The following is a 16107-nucleotide window of genomic DNA, read 5'->3' as shown; positions in this document are numbered from 1 at the left end:
GTCCATATGTTGTAGTCTTTTGGCCGCTGAGTCCACTGGTTTTGGTCCGAAAAGGCTGCGATGCAGCGTTCGGCCCTTATGGGGCTGTTAAGTGTGACGTCACGGCCCCTTCGATACGCATAGCAACGGAGAGCACTGGGGACAAACAAAAGTCGCGTCCTCTGGATGGAACCAGTTGTCAAAGGCAACAGCATCTAAATGACTGGAGAGAGAGCAGTTTTTCTTTGCTTTTTCTTCAAGCGATTGTTGTCGCTCTTTACTCCTTGTTCTTTCCTCTACAAATCTCCTGTAGTCGTCGAGGTCCTTCATAATGGCTGTGAAATTGGCTGCCCACTGTAAAACTCCGTGTTTGAGAGTGCTTTGAAGATTCTTCGCGTCCTGATGGATCAAAGTACGAGCGCTCCCTGTGGATTCGATTATATGTAGGTGAGTTGTTCAAGAAATCAGTGTCTTCTTTCTGTCTCTGCCCTCACGCTGGCACAATAATATCAGCCTCTATATCCATGACAGCACGCACCTCCCGTAAACTGCATGACTTAGATATATTCTCGCCCTCCGTGGTGATTGAAGACCCATGGAAGAAGTTATTATGTTCCGAATGATGTCCTGAAAATATAAAATATAATAATTCTAGGGAATTGTTACAGGGTATTTTGGAAGGATGGAGAGAGAGAGAGAGAGAGCACTGAAGTGTTTGTCTCACTGTAATTACTCCAGATTATTGAATAGTGTATGATCTACTCGATATTTTCCACAATGGTTTTCCTGATTTGCGGGATCTCTTCTTTTGCTGTTTGCGTGTTTACAGGAAGTGACTGGTGTATCTGCACCAGATCCTGGGGACATGAAATCAGATGCAGAGGCAGGGTCGTGCAGTGATGCAACACTGCCGTTCTATGTGCAACGTCACCGCTAATTCTCCCGGCGAAAACACAAAAAGACAAACACGTCAAGAGACTCCAGTATTGACCGTTCTGGTGATGAATCGTGACTGCTCGGACAGTCGATAATCGAAACACAGAGCACCAGCATGATTTTGATATTGGGAACCACACACCAGCTCAATTCTCAAGCCCAGAAATTGATGAATACAAAACACAGAGCGACGCAACAAGAGATCATCCGGCAACCAAACCAACCTGGGTCTAATGCACTGAATAGTCCTGAAATACGCAGGCCACACAAAGCAGTGCAAGCACATACTGTTACAAGGTACATGCATTGCAGAACAAAGTGTAACCAAAGATACACGGGGTTATACATGTAGCTGCACACTCGTGCATATGCTCGCTCAGCCCAAGAACACGCATGATGAAAGAAATAATCCGGGGGAAACACGCTAGCACCGAAGTAAGCATCAAGACGTAAATAGTCATCATCACAAGCCCTAAGGCCGTCGGGGCGTCACAGAGCAAGTATGAACAAGCGAGCGCCATAAAAATCGATCGCGTGCAGCAGCGAGCAGGGACTGCACGTCAAGTGCAGTCCATGAAATAATATTATCAAGCCATGACATTCTGGGCCTGCGTCGGCCACAACCTCCAGCAACACAACCCTGAAGAACAGTCAATGACAAACAGCTGGAACGAACAATATGACCAAAAAATTGCAATTTCCTTTTACAAACAGAAACAATAAGTGGGACTTGTTTGTGAATACTATTTATTTCCTCTCTAACAGACACAATCGTCCGTAAATAGTGCAGCTCTGAAAAAGTAAAAAAATACATTGACATGTACATTGGTGTGCCGAGTAGTATCATCCTTGATTACCCATCCAACCAAGACGTTATCAGGTCCCAGACGCCGAGATCGCACGCCGAATGTGAAGTGCATCTAGCCTTGAACCTGTTGCACAAGGCACACACATATGACAAAAATGACATCCACTCCGATTATTTCCAGAGGCCAATCATAACAGAACACAGAAATGAAACCACAGGCTCAACAAAGTACATATGAACGCAAAGGAAATTAGTTAAAATAATCCATGAAGTGCTATTTTAATTCCAGCGCTGACTGCAGTGTGGCGTCGTGGCCCGATACCCGCTGAGCATAGACACAAACTCCATTTGACAGGGGCAAGACATACTATTTTGGAATAAAGTCATAAAGTACAGCATTCCGATGACATGACGGACACCTCGTGCAAATGCGTGGTCTGTTCATCCGGCCAACTCGGCCACGCATGAGAGTGTGTGCATGTACGCGCGCACGCAAGCGCGCGCGTGCACACACACCATGTATTCGGTGCGTATGGCGTACCTGTTGCGGAGATTATGAAGATGGAATCATTATCATGACGTTACATGTACATGTACAGTGTACAGTGTATGTTTGAGTGTAAAGTAAATTTTATTTTATTACACATTTCTTCGACACAACTTACTCCACATCTTCGCATTTCTCATAATCCATCCACCTACACTCCGTCTCAGTTGAGGAAAAACTCTCTCGGGTACAGGTATACACTAGTCACCACAGCCATGTGATGACATTGGGATGGGTCCCAAGCACGATTGCACTCTCCAGTCATTATAGTTTATTTGTCCAGATTATCTGTGAAGACAAAATGCAATGCATAGCGGCAATCGATGGATGAAGAGAGAGTTTGTAAATACACATATCTTTCCACTTGTTCAGGAGCTTACCTTTTGGAGTTCACATCGTTTACACGATCTCTTATGCTGTCTTGCACCTTGGCTTTGTTGACCATGGATGCGCCATCCCAGAAGACATTCTACAGGAGCTACTAATGCAGAGCGTTTTTCACGCTCGACCTCGGCGATCTACCTCGTCACGCCAATAAAATCCTCCGTGACACTGGCTACAGTCACAAGAGACGTCTCAGTAAGGTAATGAGCACGACAACACCGTCGAGATCAAGGACAAAGAGAAAACAAAACACTCACTGAAAACAGCAAAGAAGAAACGAAGAAATGTACACGATTCCTATATGTTGCCACTGACAACTGGTTCGGTGGAGACGACGCTACTTTTGTTTGTCCCCAGTGGGATCGTTGCTATGCGTATCGAAGGAACTGTGACGTCATCACTTAACAGCCCAATTCCCAATCGAACACGGTTGAGTAAGCGGTCACGTGCTCATTTACAGCCTGTTTGGGCCCGTTTATGTCACTCGAGTTGAACCTTTGAACCAGGGAGTCGTAAAAGCCTCTTAAGACTCCCTGCTTTAAACCTTTGAGTTGCAACTTGATGTGAAAATTGTACTCTGCAGGCAGTGCAGGCACGGTGACCAGGCGACTGGTGTACGCATGAGCACGTGACCACTTACTCAACCGTGTTCGATTGGGAATAAGGGCCGAACGCTGCATCGCAGCCTTTTCGGACCAAAACCAGTCGTCTCAGCGGCCAAAAGACTATAACATATGGACCAATCGCGGTTGTCCGCGCTTTTATAAGAACGAAACGGCCGCGGTTTTTAGTGACTTTTTCCATACAAATCCCTATCTAGTAGGGCGCAGTCACCCAGTTTCGGTGGAAGTGTGCGGTCTTTGTGGTCCACTTCACAACAATAACACACACAGAAGTCTCTGCTGTGAGCACGGTGGCTCGGCAATGGCGAAGTAAAATAATTATTAATTGTTAATAGTTCCAGTGATGTTGGAGAGATTCATAACGCTACTTGTTTTTTATTGATATGTCTGTTCTAGGATCAGTTAATAGAGCATCCTTTCTTCCATGATATGGAGGTCCTGAAGGCAAACTATAACATTGAAGTGCAGAAAGTACAGGAGCGACTGGAACGCAGACAGAGTTTAGTGGACACCAGTGCAGTCACCTGGACAGAGCCGTGTCGGTTCTGTAGGAGTACGGGAACCCGATCTCCTTTTGCAGTGACCAGTGTCTGCAATAGCACTGTATGTGAGGTAAGTGTGTTGGGGTTAAAAGAAACTGGCTTTCTATTGATGGCTTGTCCAGCTTTTATTCATTTGGCATGATAAGCCAACCGCTCATTAATATGTTGAGAGAGGTCTGGTTAAACTTGGAAACTCCGCAGGCTCTGGCGTTCCAAGGAATCAAATACAGGTCAGGGGCATCGGAAGGTATTCGACATTGGAGCGGCAATGGATGGGCCGGGGGTACTCCCCTGTGAAAAAGTGTAGGAAAATTGGGCCCAAACTTAGCCCATATTGAATTGTTTCCAAAATCCAGCTGGAATAATTATTATTGGTGTGCCAGCCACACCGGTTCCGACACCCCTCCAGGTCATATGACTTTTAGCATTTAATGTACTGAAATAATCAACAGCTAGTTCCAAGGTAGCCGTTCCGCTGTTTCCATTATGCCATCTTAAGGAGATGATATGTTAACTCGCTGGCAGAGTAGTAGTTTACCCTGATTTCCCCAAGGACTGTATTTACTTTGACATACTTGTTTTGTTTTTTACAGCAATGGTCCCTTCTCGCATGTGCTAAGCGTCTTCCTTGTGGAGACTTGTGTGGTGGTTTTGCTGGAGAAGAGAACTGTCTACCATGCCTGCAAAGCCAGTGTCGCAAGGGCAACCAGGCACCATCCAGCACCCTCAGCAGTAGCAGCGGAAGCAGCAGTGAAGAGACGTCATCAGTTCTGTGCACTGCTGACGATATATGTGCTATTTGCTACACGGATACGCTAGGAGAAGCTCCAGCTATACAGGTTTGTTCAATGACTGCCACACAGTAGGAATATTCTGCCCTTTGCTGAGCTAACTAGGTGTACCATTTGAGATAAATATGTACTTACAGCTTTGTGTGATCACATATCACGGACTGAGTTTTGGTGGCACTAAGAATTGTGTGGACATCACGCAACTGCATTATGAAAGAAGAAAAGGTTGATAACCCCCTTTTGAGTTTTTTTGGCATTGTCAAATGCAGTACTTCTCGGGCCACAGATATCCTGATGAATTTCAAGTCTGTTTCAGTATTGGTCAGCAACTTGTTGGTGATGCTTTGTTGGAGAATGTATGTTGGTACACCAGCTTCTCCGGTTCAGAGATACTAGATGTGTTGGCTCTGTGTGGTGTTTTCACTGCTGTAGCTTTCCTGTGGACACGTGTATCACAAGCATTGCTGTGACACTCAGCTAGCGACACGCTGGAGTGGCCCCAGGAAAGAAAACGCACCAAGGAGCTACAAGTTACGCTATATGTTTAGTAACTGCAGTGGTGTTAGTAACTGCAGTGGTGTTAGTGGACATTATAGCGTAACTTGTAGTTCCTTGGTCCTTTTTCCTTCTTATAGATTGATCTTTGGCTCTCCATCCGAACATTTGGAGTGTTTATACTAAAGGCTTGGTATGATGACTGTGTGCTTCACTCTCCAGCTTTCCTGTGGACATATCTTTCATAAGCATTGCTGCGACACGCTGCTGGAAAAGCAGTGGAGTGGCCCCAGGATCAGCTTCCAGTTCCTGAAATGTCCCAGCTGCGAGGTATGTTGACGTGTCCACATATTCCCTGCTTGACATCACAGAGTGGTCGGGATGCTTCTACTTTGAAATGCTTTTCTGGAGTGCGTGTTCAATGTTTGTGTGTCTTGAGATACACTAGTTTATGTATTTCAGCAGTACTAGTATTTCTTGAATTGACTTTTCCAATGGCTGCATGGTGATGTCACTACGCAGTCTAGTGGCTTTGTGAGCAAGATGGTAAAGCATTAAACATGTTGGAGAACGCTTCTGGCGGAATCAATGGGAGGAAATCACGGTGGCCATGACTGTGTGACTGTTACTCCATTCTTGATATGCACCTGGGGATGGGGATGCTTCAGGACAAGGAACAGATCTTGAGTCAGTTTGTCCGTAGCTAGCTGATAACCAGTGCAGACTTGCGATAGCCGAACTATGTTTGTGCCGCTGTTGATGTGCGGGGTTGCCTCTCCTCCCTAGGATTGCTTCATGGAGCATTCGTCACTGGATACGCGCACTATTCCTATGGTCGGATTGTTCAAGAGGGTGAAGGAGAGAGCACTACTTCGGTTGGAAGTTGACAAGGAGCTGGAAAACGAGGCCATTACCAATCCATGCAGCGAGTTCTACCAGAAGCCGGCTGAGTATGCCATGAAGCGCTATGCGTACTACCTCTGCCATGACTGTGAGAGGGTATGTACACAAGATAGATAGATAGATAGATAGTGGTGCACTGCATTGCCATATGCTGGTAGACTGTTAGAGTACAGTATTGCCAGACAGATAGACAGGTGTCCAACCCAACAGATATGTACTCGCCAGTATTCTCTTACATCACCACAGTGAGGTGTCCAGTCGTATGCACACAATCACACATGTTCAAGTAAGCCATGGTTTTGGGGGTCAGACATGCATTATATCGTTATCCGTAACAGTGTAATTGATTCATGGATGGCACCAGAAATTTCGACCTTCCAGCACCTGTGGTCACGTGACTACTTTCGCAGACTGTATGCGTCAGAGGCAGGTGTAGCATGTAAGCAGTGTGAAGATGGTATACCATGAGGATAATGTGCTTCCATCTAATACTTCTCCTAGGATAATGTGAGTGTGAAGTCCATTTCCAATAGATTCTCCAAGGTACGAGAAACCCGGCCTTTTTTATTTTATTTATTTTTATTTTTTTTACTATTGAACACTCACTGCATGATGAACTAAAATGAGGAGAAGAACTCGACACAATGGTACATATCCAGCAGGACGGAGTGGGTGGGACCTGTGAAGCTCAGCCGACCAAGGGTCTTGGCATCACAGCTGCACATGTGCACCAAAGGAAACAAAATGGGGAGTGGAAGGGCGGGGAGGGGAGCAGGAGAGCAAGAACTCTAAGGGTAGGAAAGAGAGGAGGGGGGGGGGGGGGGGGGGGTAGGAAACCAGGAAACTTGTTATTCCAAGATATGAGTGCAGACAACTACGCAAACAAGTACAAATATAGCAGTATCAAGATCATGATGCTGAGGCGAAAGTAGAGGCTGATTGCCGTGCAGATTTGACGAAAGATTAGAGGAGAGTTAGAGAGAGATAAAGACAGATGGATTGGGAGTTTGATGAGAAGGGAGTGCTCCGAGAACATGAACAGGGTCGTACTGGCAGTAGCCTAGGGGGCGATGTCCGTGGCCAATGACCAACCCGACCGTTTCAGGTAGCGGTAGGTCTGAACCTTGAACTGCTGCATCCCTTTGGCAGACGGTGCATCGCGGAGGAGAGTGGCTGGCAGTTCATTCCAGGCTTCGATGAGGCACTCCGGGAAAGAGCGCAGCGCAACATTGCACGATCTGGCAGGTAGGGCTGTCTGGAGTTGAAGCTCGTGCGCAAGGTTGGCTGCCGAGCGGCGGCCTGGGTAAGCTATTGCGAACAAAGAGCGTTGCAACATTTTTTCCCGTTTGATCTACAGCCTTACTTCGGCGGTGATGCTCAGTGTGCAGTACAAGTTGTCGGAGCAGAGTTTGACCCACAGGAACTTATGTGTGGACACTGCTCCAATGTCCTAGGTGTGGAGGTAAGAATGCTATCTCGATGCATATGACTCCGTGTGAAATTTGAGGAATTTAAAAGGTTTTTTTATTGAATTCTTTACTCTCACGACGGCACCATCGCCAATAAGAGGTTGCAGTTGACATTGTTTATCGCACAGAATGGAGCAGATTTTTGAATGTTGCTATGTGGGGAAGATGTGAACGGGGCATATGGGCTTAAGGTAGCAGTCTACCCAGAATGATACCTGTCATAGGCTATCCAGTATATCTCCAGAACGCATCAGTAGAATTGCTTCAAATTTTCAACATAGCATCATCATGTCACTAGGCCGATGTAGAAAAAAAACTGGCAATAAATCAAACCAAAAGTGAGATGACAGAAAGTTTTGAGAAACTCCTGTACAGAAAATACGGACCGTGAAGTTTATGCAGCATAACTTTAGTTTGTACAACAGAAAGCATTCCAAACTTACTCTCTCTCAAGACCTCATGCATGTGGAAATCCAATTAACCTTTCAAACCAAGAGAGGATAGAAATACTGAGTACTTGGCAACAATCCAAATGAAACCACCCGAACGGTCGTAAACAACACAGACCGCTTCTTCTCGTAAACAACACAGACCGCTTCTTCTCGTAAACAACACAGACCGCTTCTTCTCGTAAACAACACAGACCGCTTCTTCTCGTAAACAACACAGACCGCTTCTTCTCGTAAACAACACAGACCGCTTCTTCTCGTAAACAACACAGACCGCTTCTTCTCGTAAACAACACAGACCGCTTCTTCTCGTAAACAACACAGACCGCTTCTTCTCAGCAGAAAGTCAATGCAGTTTGCAAGAAAGTTACATACTGTAGGTTCATTGGATAGGTAGGAAAATGTAGATGCGAAAAAAGGTAACATTCAACACAATAGCATGAACAGTTCTTGAGTTATGCTGCATCAAGTGAGCCCCGGACAACTAAAAAAGAGACAACATGTAGTAGTCAAAATCACACCCCAAATTCGCCTGCTCCATAAGTACAACCTTCTTTCTCCATAGTAGCGTCAACAAATCCTTTCTTCTTGGCCCTGCGCCTTTTCCTGGCTTTCTTCTCCTCCTCAGCGCTCTTTCTGGTGCAATGGTACTGTTTCTTGCTGTCCAATTCTCCCAGGGCTGCTGATGTGTAGGCGCCGGCAAGCATTGCATTTCTTTAAGCAGACCACCGATCTGCTGGTAGCCACTGTTAAACAGCAGGACAGATAGGTACACTGCTGTCCTCACAGTTTTGGCACTGCATAATAATTCTTTGGGGCAGATGACCATATCATCCTGTTAAACGCCTCGTTTGCATTCTGCGTGGCTCCTCTAGAGCATCGCTCAAAAGTGGCCGGTCAGCAAGACGAGTATACACAGGGCGAATCTCATCCAGTACAGCCTTCGGTATAACATCATGGTGCTCGTACATGCCAGGCCGCCCCGCCCGGATCTGCTGGTATTTGCACCATGACTCCAGCCCCTCCGGACAAAATGGTGCATAAGCTTGTCGTCGGAGGAAGCTCGGTGCCACAACGAAGCCCGTATGGCCTTAGCAACGCGTGTGACATCAGATGGGTGGTTGCGTATCGCCATGCCGTAATAGTTTTGCAGCGAGTCGATCAGGCTATCAGTCAAACGGCCCCTTCCACCAATAGCTTTTCCATTGGCTAGCTTGGTTGACCGCAGGCGCTGTTTGAGATCACGGAGGCCTTTCCCCAGCCGCTTCTGAACGTGTCCTGTGCATTCTTCTTTAGCAATGGGGATATCTCCATACGGCTTCTCAGCACAGACAGCAGTGTATCCCTTGCTAGCACCGTCTCCCAAGTAGGTGGTATATCGAAGCCCACGGTGCTCCAGAGACCACTTCCAGAGGACTTTCACTGCCTCCATTTCCATTGCAGGCGATGAAGCAGTGGTGTTGATCAATCACTAACCACGTTTTGCACAGTACTTTGCCCGCAACTCGCAGAATTACGTAAAATTATTGGAATGCAAATTTCAAATGATATTTTGGTATTCACGGTGCACTTCAATGCATTGTATCTTGCAGCAGGCTGGCCCAATGACCGTGAAACTTCACAGGCATGTATTTCAAACTGTTGGCTTTCATCGAGTTGAGCCAATTTCCAATGAAATGGACGAACTTTGCTTTTTATGCATTTTTAGGGTAGTGCATGATGGTGAGGTGTTGACCAACTCATGTACAAATTCAACTGCCAAGAGGAGAGGCAAGAAGTCGAGTCCAGTTTGTTTGCATATCTAGGTTCCACTCTAAAAGGTGTGAGCTGTGAAAAGGAGGTCAGACATCGAAATGTATATCCAGTGGTTTGTGTCTCAAGTTGGCTGACTGGTTGTTTTTGTCCAGGTGTGTCCGAAGCACGGAACGGACTTCATAGCGTACAAATGTCGCTACTGCTGCACTCTCGCCGTCTACTTCTGCTTCGGAACAACTCATTTCTGTCCAATGTGTCATGACGTGAATTTTAGGGAACTGCGCTGTCGAACCAAATTTCCCTCCTGCCCTGTAGGGCCCACGTGTAAGAAGCTGGAAGGAGTGCTGTGTCCGCTTGGAATCAAGCACCCTCCAACGGGCGAGGAGTTTGCCATTGGCTGCGTGGTGTGCCTGGATTTGCCATGATGTTAGGTCATCCTCAGTTTTGTGCCTAATCATCAATCCCATCACCAGGCCTACTTGAATACTTCTGTGCACTGTTCTTTAGTCATGTAGACCAGGCTGGACTTGGCTATGGAAAATGCAAAAGGAACGAGAGTAACAAACTATTTTCACACACTTCTTTCTTGAATTTCCCTGTATGAGAGTGGCTCGTCAGTATACCTTAACAAAACACTGTACTCTACTCACCCATATGTTTTACGGTCGCAAGTTTTCACTGCCCAGTCAAATGTGTTGCGGATTTCTGTTCAACTATGATTTGCGCATGTTGTTGTATTTGGTTCTTGTCTGGTAGAGTCCAGTGTCTGATGTCATAATTATGGTCTAAGAGTACGCGCGAGTATGGTGTGATGTGTGACGTTTATGGTATGTGGTGCATGCAAGAGTACGCGTTGTCAGAGTGTGAGGATCTGCTTCCGTCTGTGTGAGAGTGACTGTCAAGTGAATGCTGTACATGCGCAGTGCTAGTTTGGTCTGGAAATGAGAGTCATGTGTGATTCGTCCGTGGTCTGGTTGTCTTGTTCTTGGTCATGTGTTCTGTACGTATTAGTCCCTGATTGGTCGTCCCGATTTGTAGTCGGTTTATTACTGCTTGTTCTTTGTTGTTTTCTTTCAGTCTTTTCCCGGGAGTCTTTCCCGTCGTCGTTTTCAGTCTAGTCTTTTTTGTCTCTCTCCTCCTGCGCCCTCGTCATTTGTTGATATAATACAAGTATTGAAGATACAACCAAGAGTTTGCGTTGTTGTGTGGCGGGGGCCAGGGGGAGAACCACTATTTCAAATGCACTCACATTGCTCATCAAGTGGCAACACTTTGCCTCATATTCTCAATAGTTTCTCCTTGCTGCAAGTACTTTTTTGCCGGGAGACTCAAGTCTTGATAAATTATGCTACTCCACAGAGGAGTCCATGCTATGTATTTGCTTACTAGACCTTTTTGCTTTACTAGCTAATAGCCGGCTGCTGATGCTGCTACTGTCGTACGCTATTGCCACTGGTGCTGCAGAAATTTACAATTATTGGATGCAGCCCTTTCCTATTAGAAAATGTACTTTACTAATGTGCAAAAAGCATTGTTGATTATAGTGTCATGTAAGTCTTTTATTATGAGCGCTAGCATGCTCGTGCAAGAATTAGTTAGCAGCCAGCCCAGCGAGCTGGCCCAACTAATACTTTCGCACATCATACGCGAGTCACGCCGGCATGCACCTGTGTACTGTATGGACTGTCAGTGGGTATAAGCATGCATGCAGGCATCCCGGGAGTCGTATAAAGCCTTAAAGGTTTATACTTGTCGCCGTGCGACTACCCTGGTCTAATAATACTCATGCCAGTTGCACTACAAACAATCCACTCATGACATCTTGCTCTAAAAGGCGAGCTGCCTGCAAACTTGGATTCACACAAGAGCCATAAGAACACGAGGTCAATCTTGGTGATCATAAAAAGGAGAGCCTGATTAGGAACGCGCATGCCTAATTTATACGGGTCAAGATCGCGCATGCCTAATATGCGCGCGTACCATACTGCGCATGCCTATAGCCATTCAGAATATGGAAGGAGCGCGGCAAGGTCAGAAAAAACAGGCTCTAGCACTACAAATTTATGTCTAAGTGATAATTATGGAAATTACGATCGCGTTCGCGACATTCCGGCCAGCGAGAAGAAATGAAGAATGATACTCAGTAAACATATCTACACAATGAACTGAATGTCAAGAAAGGAACATGCAATGTAAATAGCTCCGAATACTGTCAGCCTTGAAATTCATGAATACAAATCTGTGCCGAAAATGATCTACGGTACCTAAACGACGCAATGGTGGGAGAGCTGTATCAAACTTGACTCAATGATACCGTTACTATACTGACTGACTGCATGATATATTGACACTAGTTACAACTTCAGATCAACTTACTGTTCATGCATCTGAATACTCATCTTGAAAGTTCACCTTCGGAAATAAGGCAATCTACTTTTAAACTACTTCAATAGAACATGTATGCTGCAGTATATGTAGCAAAGGAGGTTCGCATAAGCAGCATGTTCATCACAAAGATCAGAAGGCAATCGTGATCATGCTGTGTATGTATATACAGTATTTAAGTGTGTGTGTGTGTGTATGTGTGTATGCATGTGTGAGTTTGTGCGTGGGTGTACAAGTGTTCAGACCATCATAGTATAGCTTACTATCCGGTGCACTCATTCTTGTTACTAAACTGCTCCGTCTCGTATAAGCTCACCTAGCTGTTCTTGAAGCCGAGCTGCTGCGTGCCGCTTGGGCCGAGTCGGGCCGGTGGCGTCACTACTGGATGCACTCTCAGTCGCCGATACTGGTTCGGGTTCACTACTCACCTGAGCTGGTGTTGATGGACATTCCAGTGGGTAAAGATGACATAGTGACCGTCTGACTGTCCTACCAGTAGGGAGCTGAATGGTGGCGGATCTTGTCTCACCATCTGAAGATGCGTGCAGTTTCACAATGCGGCCGATTGGCCAGCTAACTCGGGGCAGTGTTTCCTCGCGGATGATGACAACTGTGTCAACTGCTGGCTCGTCATTGGCACGAATACGTCCTTGTCGTAGCTGGTAATCGCCACGCTCTCTCAGTGATGCAAGATACTCGTCTTGCCATAATTGCCAGAAGCGATTCAGCTGCTGCTGACATACATTGAACTTCTGGAGAAGTAAATCACCAGAGGCTTTGACACAGAAATCTGGATCATTCGTATCTAACTGCTCACCCGGCAGTGTTAGAGTGTTGTTGAGGCACAAGAAGTGTGCTGGTGTGAGGATAAACCCATTGAAATCCTCACCCACATACGTGAGAGGTCTACTGTTGAGGATTCCCTCTACTTCTGTCAGCAGTGTGCAAAGTTCTTCGGCCTTTAGAATTCGTTTACCGAGGGATTTCCTGAGCATTCGCTTTACGGACTGGACGAGGCGTTCATACACCCCTCCCATCCATGGTGATAGTTGAACGATGAACCGCCATTCAATACCCATAGTGGCAAGTGTCGAGAATACATCCGCATTGGTATTAATGGATTTCCACAATTGCTCCATGGTGACGTCAGCCAATTTAAACTGTTTAGCATTATCAGACACGATTGTAGCCGGTGTACCGCGGCGAGCGACGAATCGCTTAAACGCCATTAGAAAGCTGTCAGTAGTCATATCTAGTACAAGCTCTAAGTGCAACGCCCGTGTTGCCAGACAAGTGAACAGTACCACCCAAACTTTCTTGTTTTCTCCATTGGCTTTAACAGTCAGGGGCCCAAAGTAATCAATGCCAGTCCTGGCAAAAGGTGCGCTGCGGGTTACCCGTTCTTTGGGGAGAGGTGCGAACTTGGGCATTGCAAAGGGGCCACCCTCAAACCGTTTGCATACCTTGCACTGATTAACTACATTCGTGACCTCTTTTCTACCTCGTGTCACCCAGAAGCGTTTACGTAATTCCACAAGCGTGTGACTAGCGCCGGCGTGGAGAACTCTCTGGTGTACATCGGAAATGATCAATCTCGTCAGCGCACTCTTTCCGCAGAGGAGAATCGGGAATTTAGCATTTGATGGCAGTTCTGCATTCTTCATCCTGCCTCTGCACTTGATTAGGCCATCTTCTTCATCAATAAAGAGACCCAACTTGAACATCAAGTCGCTCTTGGTTTTCTTGTTGTTCTTGATGGCGTCCAGTTCTGCTGGGTAATCAGTGGCTTGCGCATGTTTCAGCCAAAGCATTTCCGCGGTCTGAAGCTCGTCAACCGATAAGTATGGTGATGTTGGACGAGACTTTCTTGCTGACTTTATGAAACGCTGTACCCATGCTGTAACCCTGATTACTTTCGCGAAGGATGATGATTTCTCAATACGAATACCAGCCGGTGGGGGGTTGCTCGCCTGTTGCTCCGCAGGACCCTCCCCCGACAAAGCGGCGTGAACGACTTCTTCTTGACAAGAATCAGTATCCGGTGCCCATTGTACATCCGCCAACCACTCGGGACCTGTCCACCACAGATTACTCTTGAGGAGGGTTGCAGTCGTGGTGCCTCGTGAGAGTTGATCGGCAGGATTGCTTCTTGTGTTCACATAACAGAATTGTACGTCTTCATTGCGGCGGATTTCTGCGACCCTATGTGCTACGAACGTCGGCAGATCCTTGCCCTTCCCTTTCACCCATCCCAGCACACATTGAGAATCTGACCACAAGTACGTAGTGAGCTGAAGAGGGAGTTCTTTCCGTAAGAAGTTGATCATTCGAGCACCTAGCGTGGCTGCGAGTAACTCCAACCTTGGTATTGTTGTTTCCTTTAACGGTGCCACACGAGACTTGGCAAAGAGTAAGCGAACAGATACGTTCGTCGAGATAGTGCGTAGATACGCCACAGCTCCGTAGCCTGCCTTTGATGCGTCACAGAAAACATGGAGCTCATACCTTGGTTCAACGTTGGAAGTGAAACTCGCAAGTCTTGGTATTCTGGTTTGGCTGGCTGCGGATAAGTCATGAGCTATCTCAGGCCACTCTGTAAGAATAGCTGCTGGCAAGACATCGTCCCAATTGCACTTCAGTTTCCAGATCTCCTGAAGTAGAACCTTCGCGCGGAATACGATTGGCGAATAGATTCCCAGTGGATCGTAGAACGATGATAACACGCTCAGCATGTGTCGCTTCGTCTGAACGTTTTTGAGTTCCGCTGGGTTTGGAGTGAGCCCTAGCTCATCCAAGTTTGTGTCCCACTCCATTCCAAGGACCTTGACGAGTTGAGCGATTGCGCGATCGCTCTCGGGGATCTGCTGCTTGAGGGACTCGGAGTTTGTCGCCCACTCCCGTAGATTCATTGATGCATCAGCGAAGATGCCCTTGACTTCTCGATAGTACTCTACTGCGTCTTCTACGCTTTCCGCTCCGCCGAGGACATTGTCGACGTAAGTGTTATTCTCCACAGCCTGCGATTGCGTGTTCTCTGAAGAACTGATGTGGTGTCGTATGGTGGCACCAAGCAAGAACGGACTTGCGATTACGCCAAAGGGGATGCGGCAGAATCTGTAGATGACGATGTTGTCACCTCTGGGAGGCTTGCTGGGGTCTCGAACCCAAAGAAAGCGTGTGACATTGCGGTCACGGACATGTAAGCCGACTTGCAAGAACGCCTTCTCAATATCGCTGCTCATTGCTATGGGATTCAAACGAAAGCGAAGGAGGATGCCGCAAAGGTCTGGCAGCAGCACTGGGCCTCTGTGGATGCACTCGTTAAGTGACTTGTTGCCTTCCTTCGTCTTGGCAGATGCGTCGTACACTACGCGTATCTTCGTCGTCGTGCTGCTCGGCTTGACTACACAGTGGTGTGGTATGTAGTGATGTACGCTGCTCTCTGTGTTGCTGTCAGTGTGACTGCCATTGTTGTTGTCACTGCGTAGTTCGCTGCTAGAGTCGTTGACTTCTTCAATTACACCCATTTCCATTTGTCCCAGTATCGTTTCGTGATACTTCGTGAGTACTTCTGGTGTTTTTTCCATTCTGTGCATGAGAGATTTCAATCTACCTTTGGCCAAATCAAAGTTCTCTGGTAGGCAAGTTTCTGGGTCTAATTTCCATGGCCATGACACTACACAACGACCATTAATGAACTCAACATTTGCATTGAAGTTGTCGTACGCTAGGGTGTCATCTGTGACTCCATTATCTTCATCTATGCCAATCTGCTCTAGCTTCCAGAATTTCTGTAGGTCGAAATCTGGATGTTGTACTTCGCTTTCAACCGACGTGCACATTGCATGGATATCTGGCATTGAATCATGTTGGTCTGCTTTACCCGTCGGGATGAAACCTAGTTTCGTGTCAAGCATTACAATCCCATTTCCCAATTTCAAATGCTCCAGACCCACAAATTCAAAGTACTGGTCGCTCCCAATTAGTATGTCAATCGGAGCCTGGGTGCTTTCGGTGCCAAGGGGCTCAGCTAGTGGCAAT

General features: G+C 46.7%; 1 protein-coding gene and 1 long non-coding RNA gene across 3 annotated transcripts in view; one reads left to right on the top strand and one right to left on the bottom strand.

The window, feature by feature from the left end:
* The window catches only part of LOC135817676 (uncharacterized), a 90612-nt gene that overhangs the window by 26315 nt on the left and 48190 nt on the right, over positions 1-16107 (top strand). The window contains exons 9-14 of one of the 2 annotated variants that reach the window (XM_065330904.1): positions 3674-3889; positions 4413-4658; positions 5328-5435; positions 5892-6104; positions 7366-7470; positions 9834-11351. In XM_065330904.1, the coding sequence (XP_065186976.1) occupies positions 3674-3889; positions 4413-4658; positions 5328-5435; positions 5892-6104; positions 7366-7470; positions 9834-10106 (1161 nt within the window). In that variant the 3' untranslated portion in view covers positions 10107-11351. Of the gene's footprint in view, positions 1-3673; positions 3890-4412; positions 4659-5327; positions 5436-5891; positions 6105-7365; positions 7471-9833; positions 11352-16107 lie in introns of those variants that run through there. The other variant, XM_065330903.1, reaches the window with a different exon arrangement.
* Positions 1119-3055, bottom strand: LOC135816617 (uncharacterized). Its single transcript, XR_010553415.1, has 2 exons — positions 2389-3055; positions 1119-1847 (listed from the first exon to the last, which is right to left on the bottom strand). It is a non-coding gene; the product is annotated as an uncharacterized LOC135816617 (long non-coding RNA).

Source organism: Sycon ciliatum, chromosome 5 (genome assembly GCF_964019385.1).
Source record: "Sycon ciliatum chromosome 5, ocSycCili1.1, whole genome shotgun sequence".
In the NCBI taxonomy this organism is placed as follows: Eukaryota; Metazoa; Porifera; class Calcarea; order Leucosolenida; family Sycettidae; genus Sycon; species Sycon ciliatum.
The sequence above is the reverse complement of the archived record's forward strand: the minus strand, read 5'-3'. Positions and strand labels throughout refer to the sequence as shown.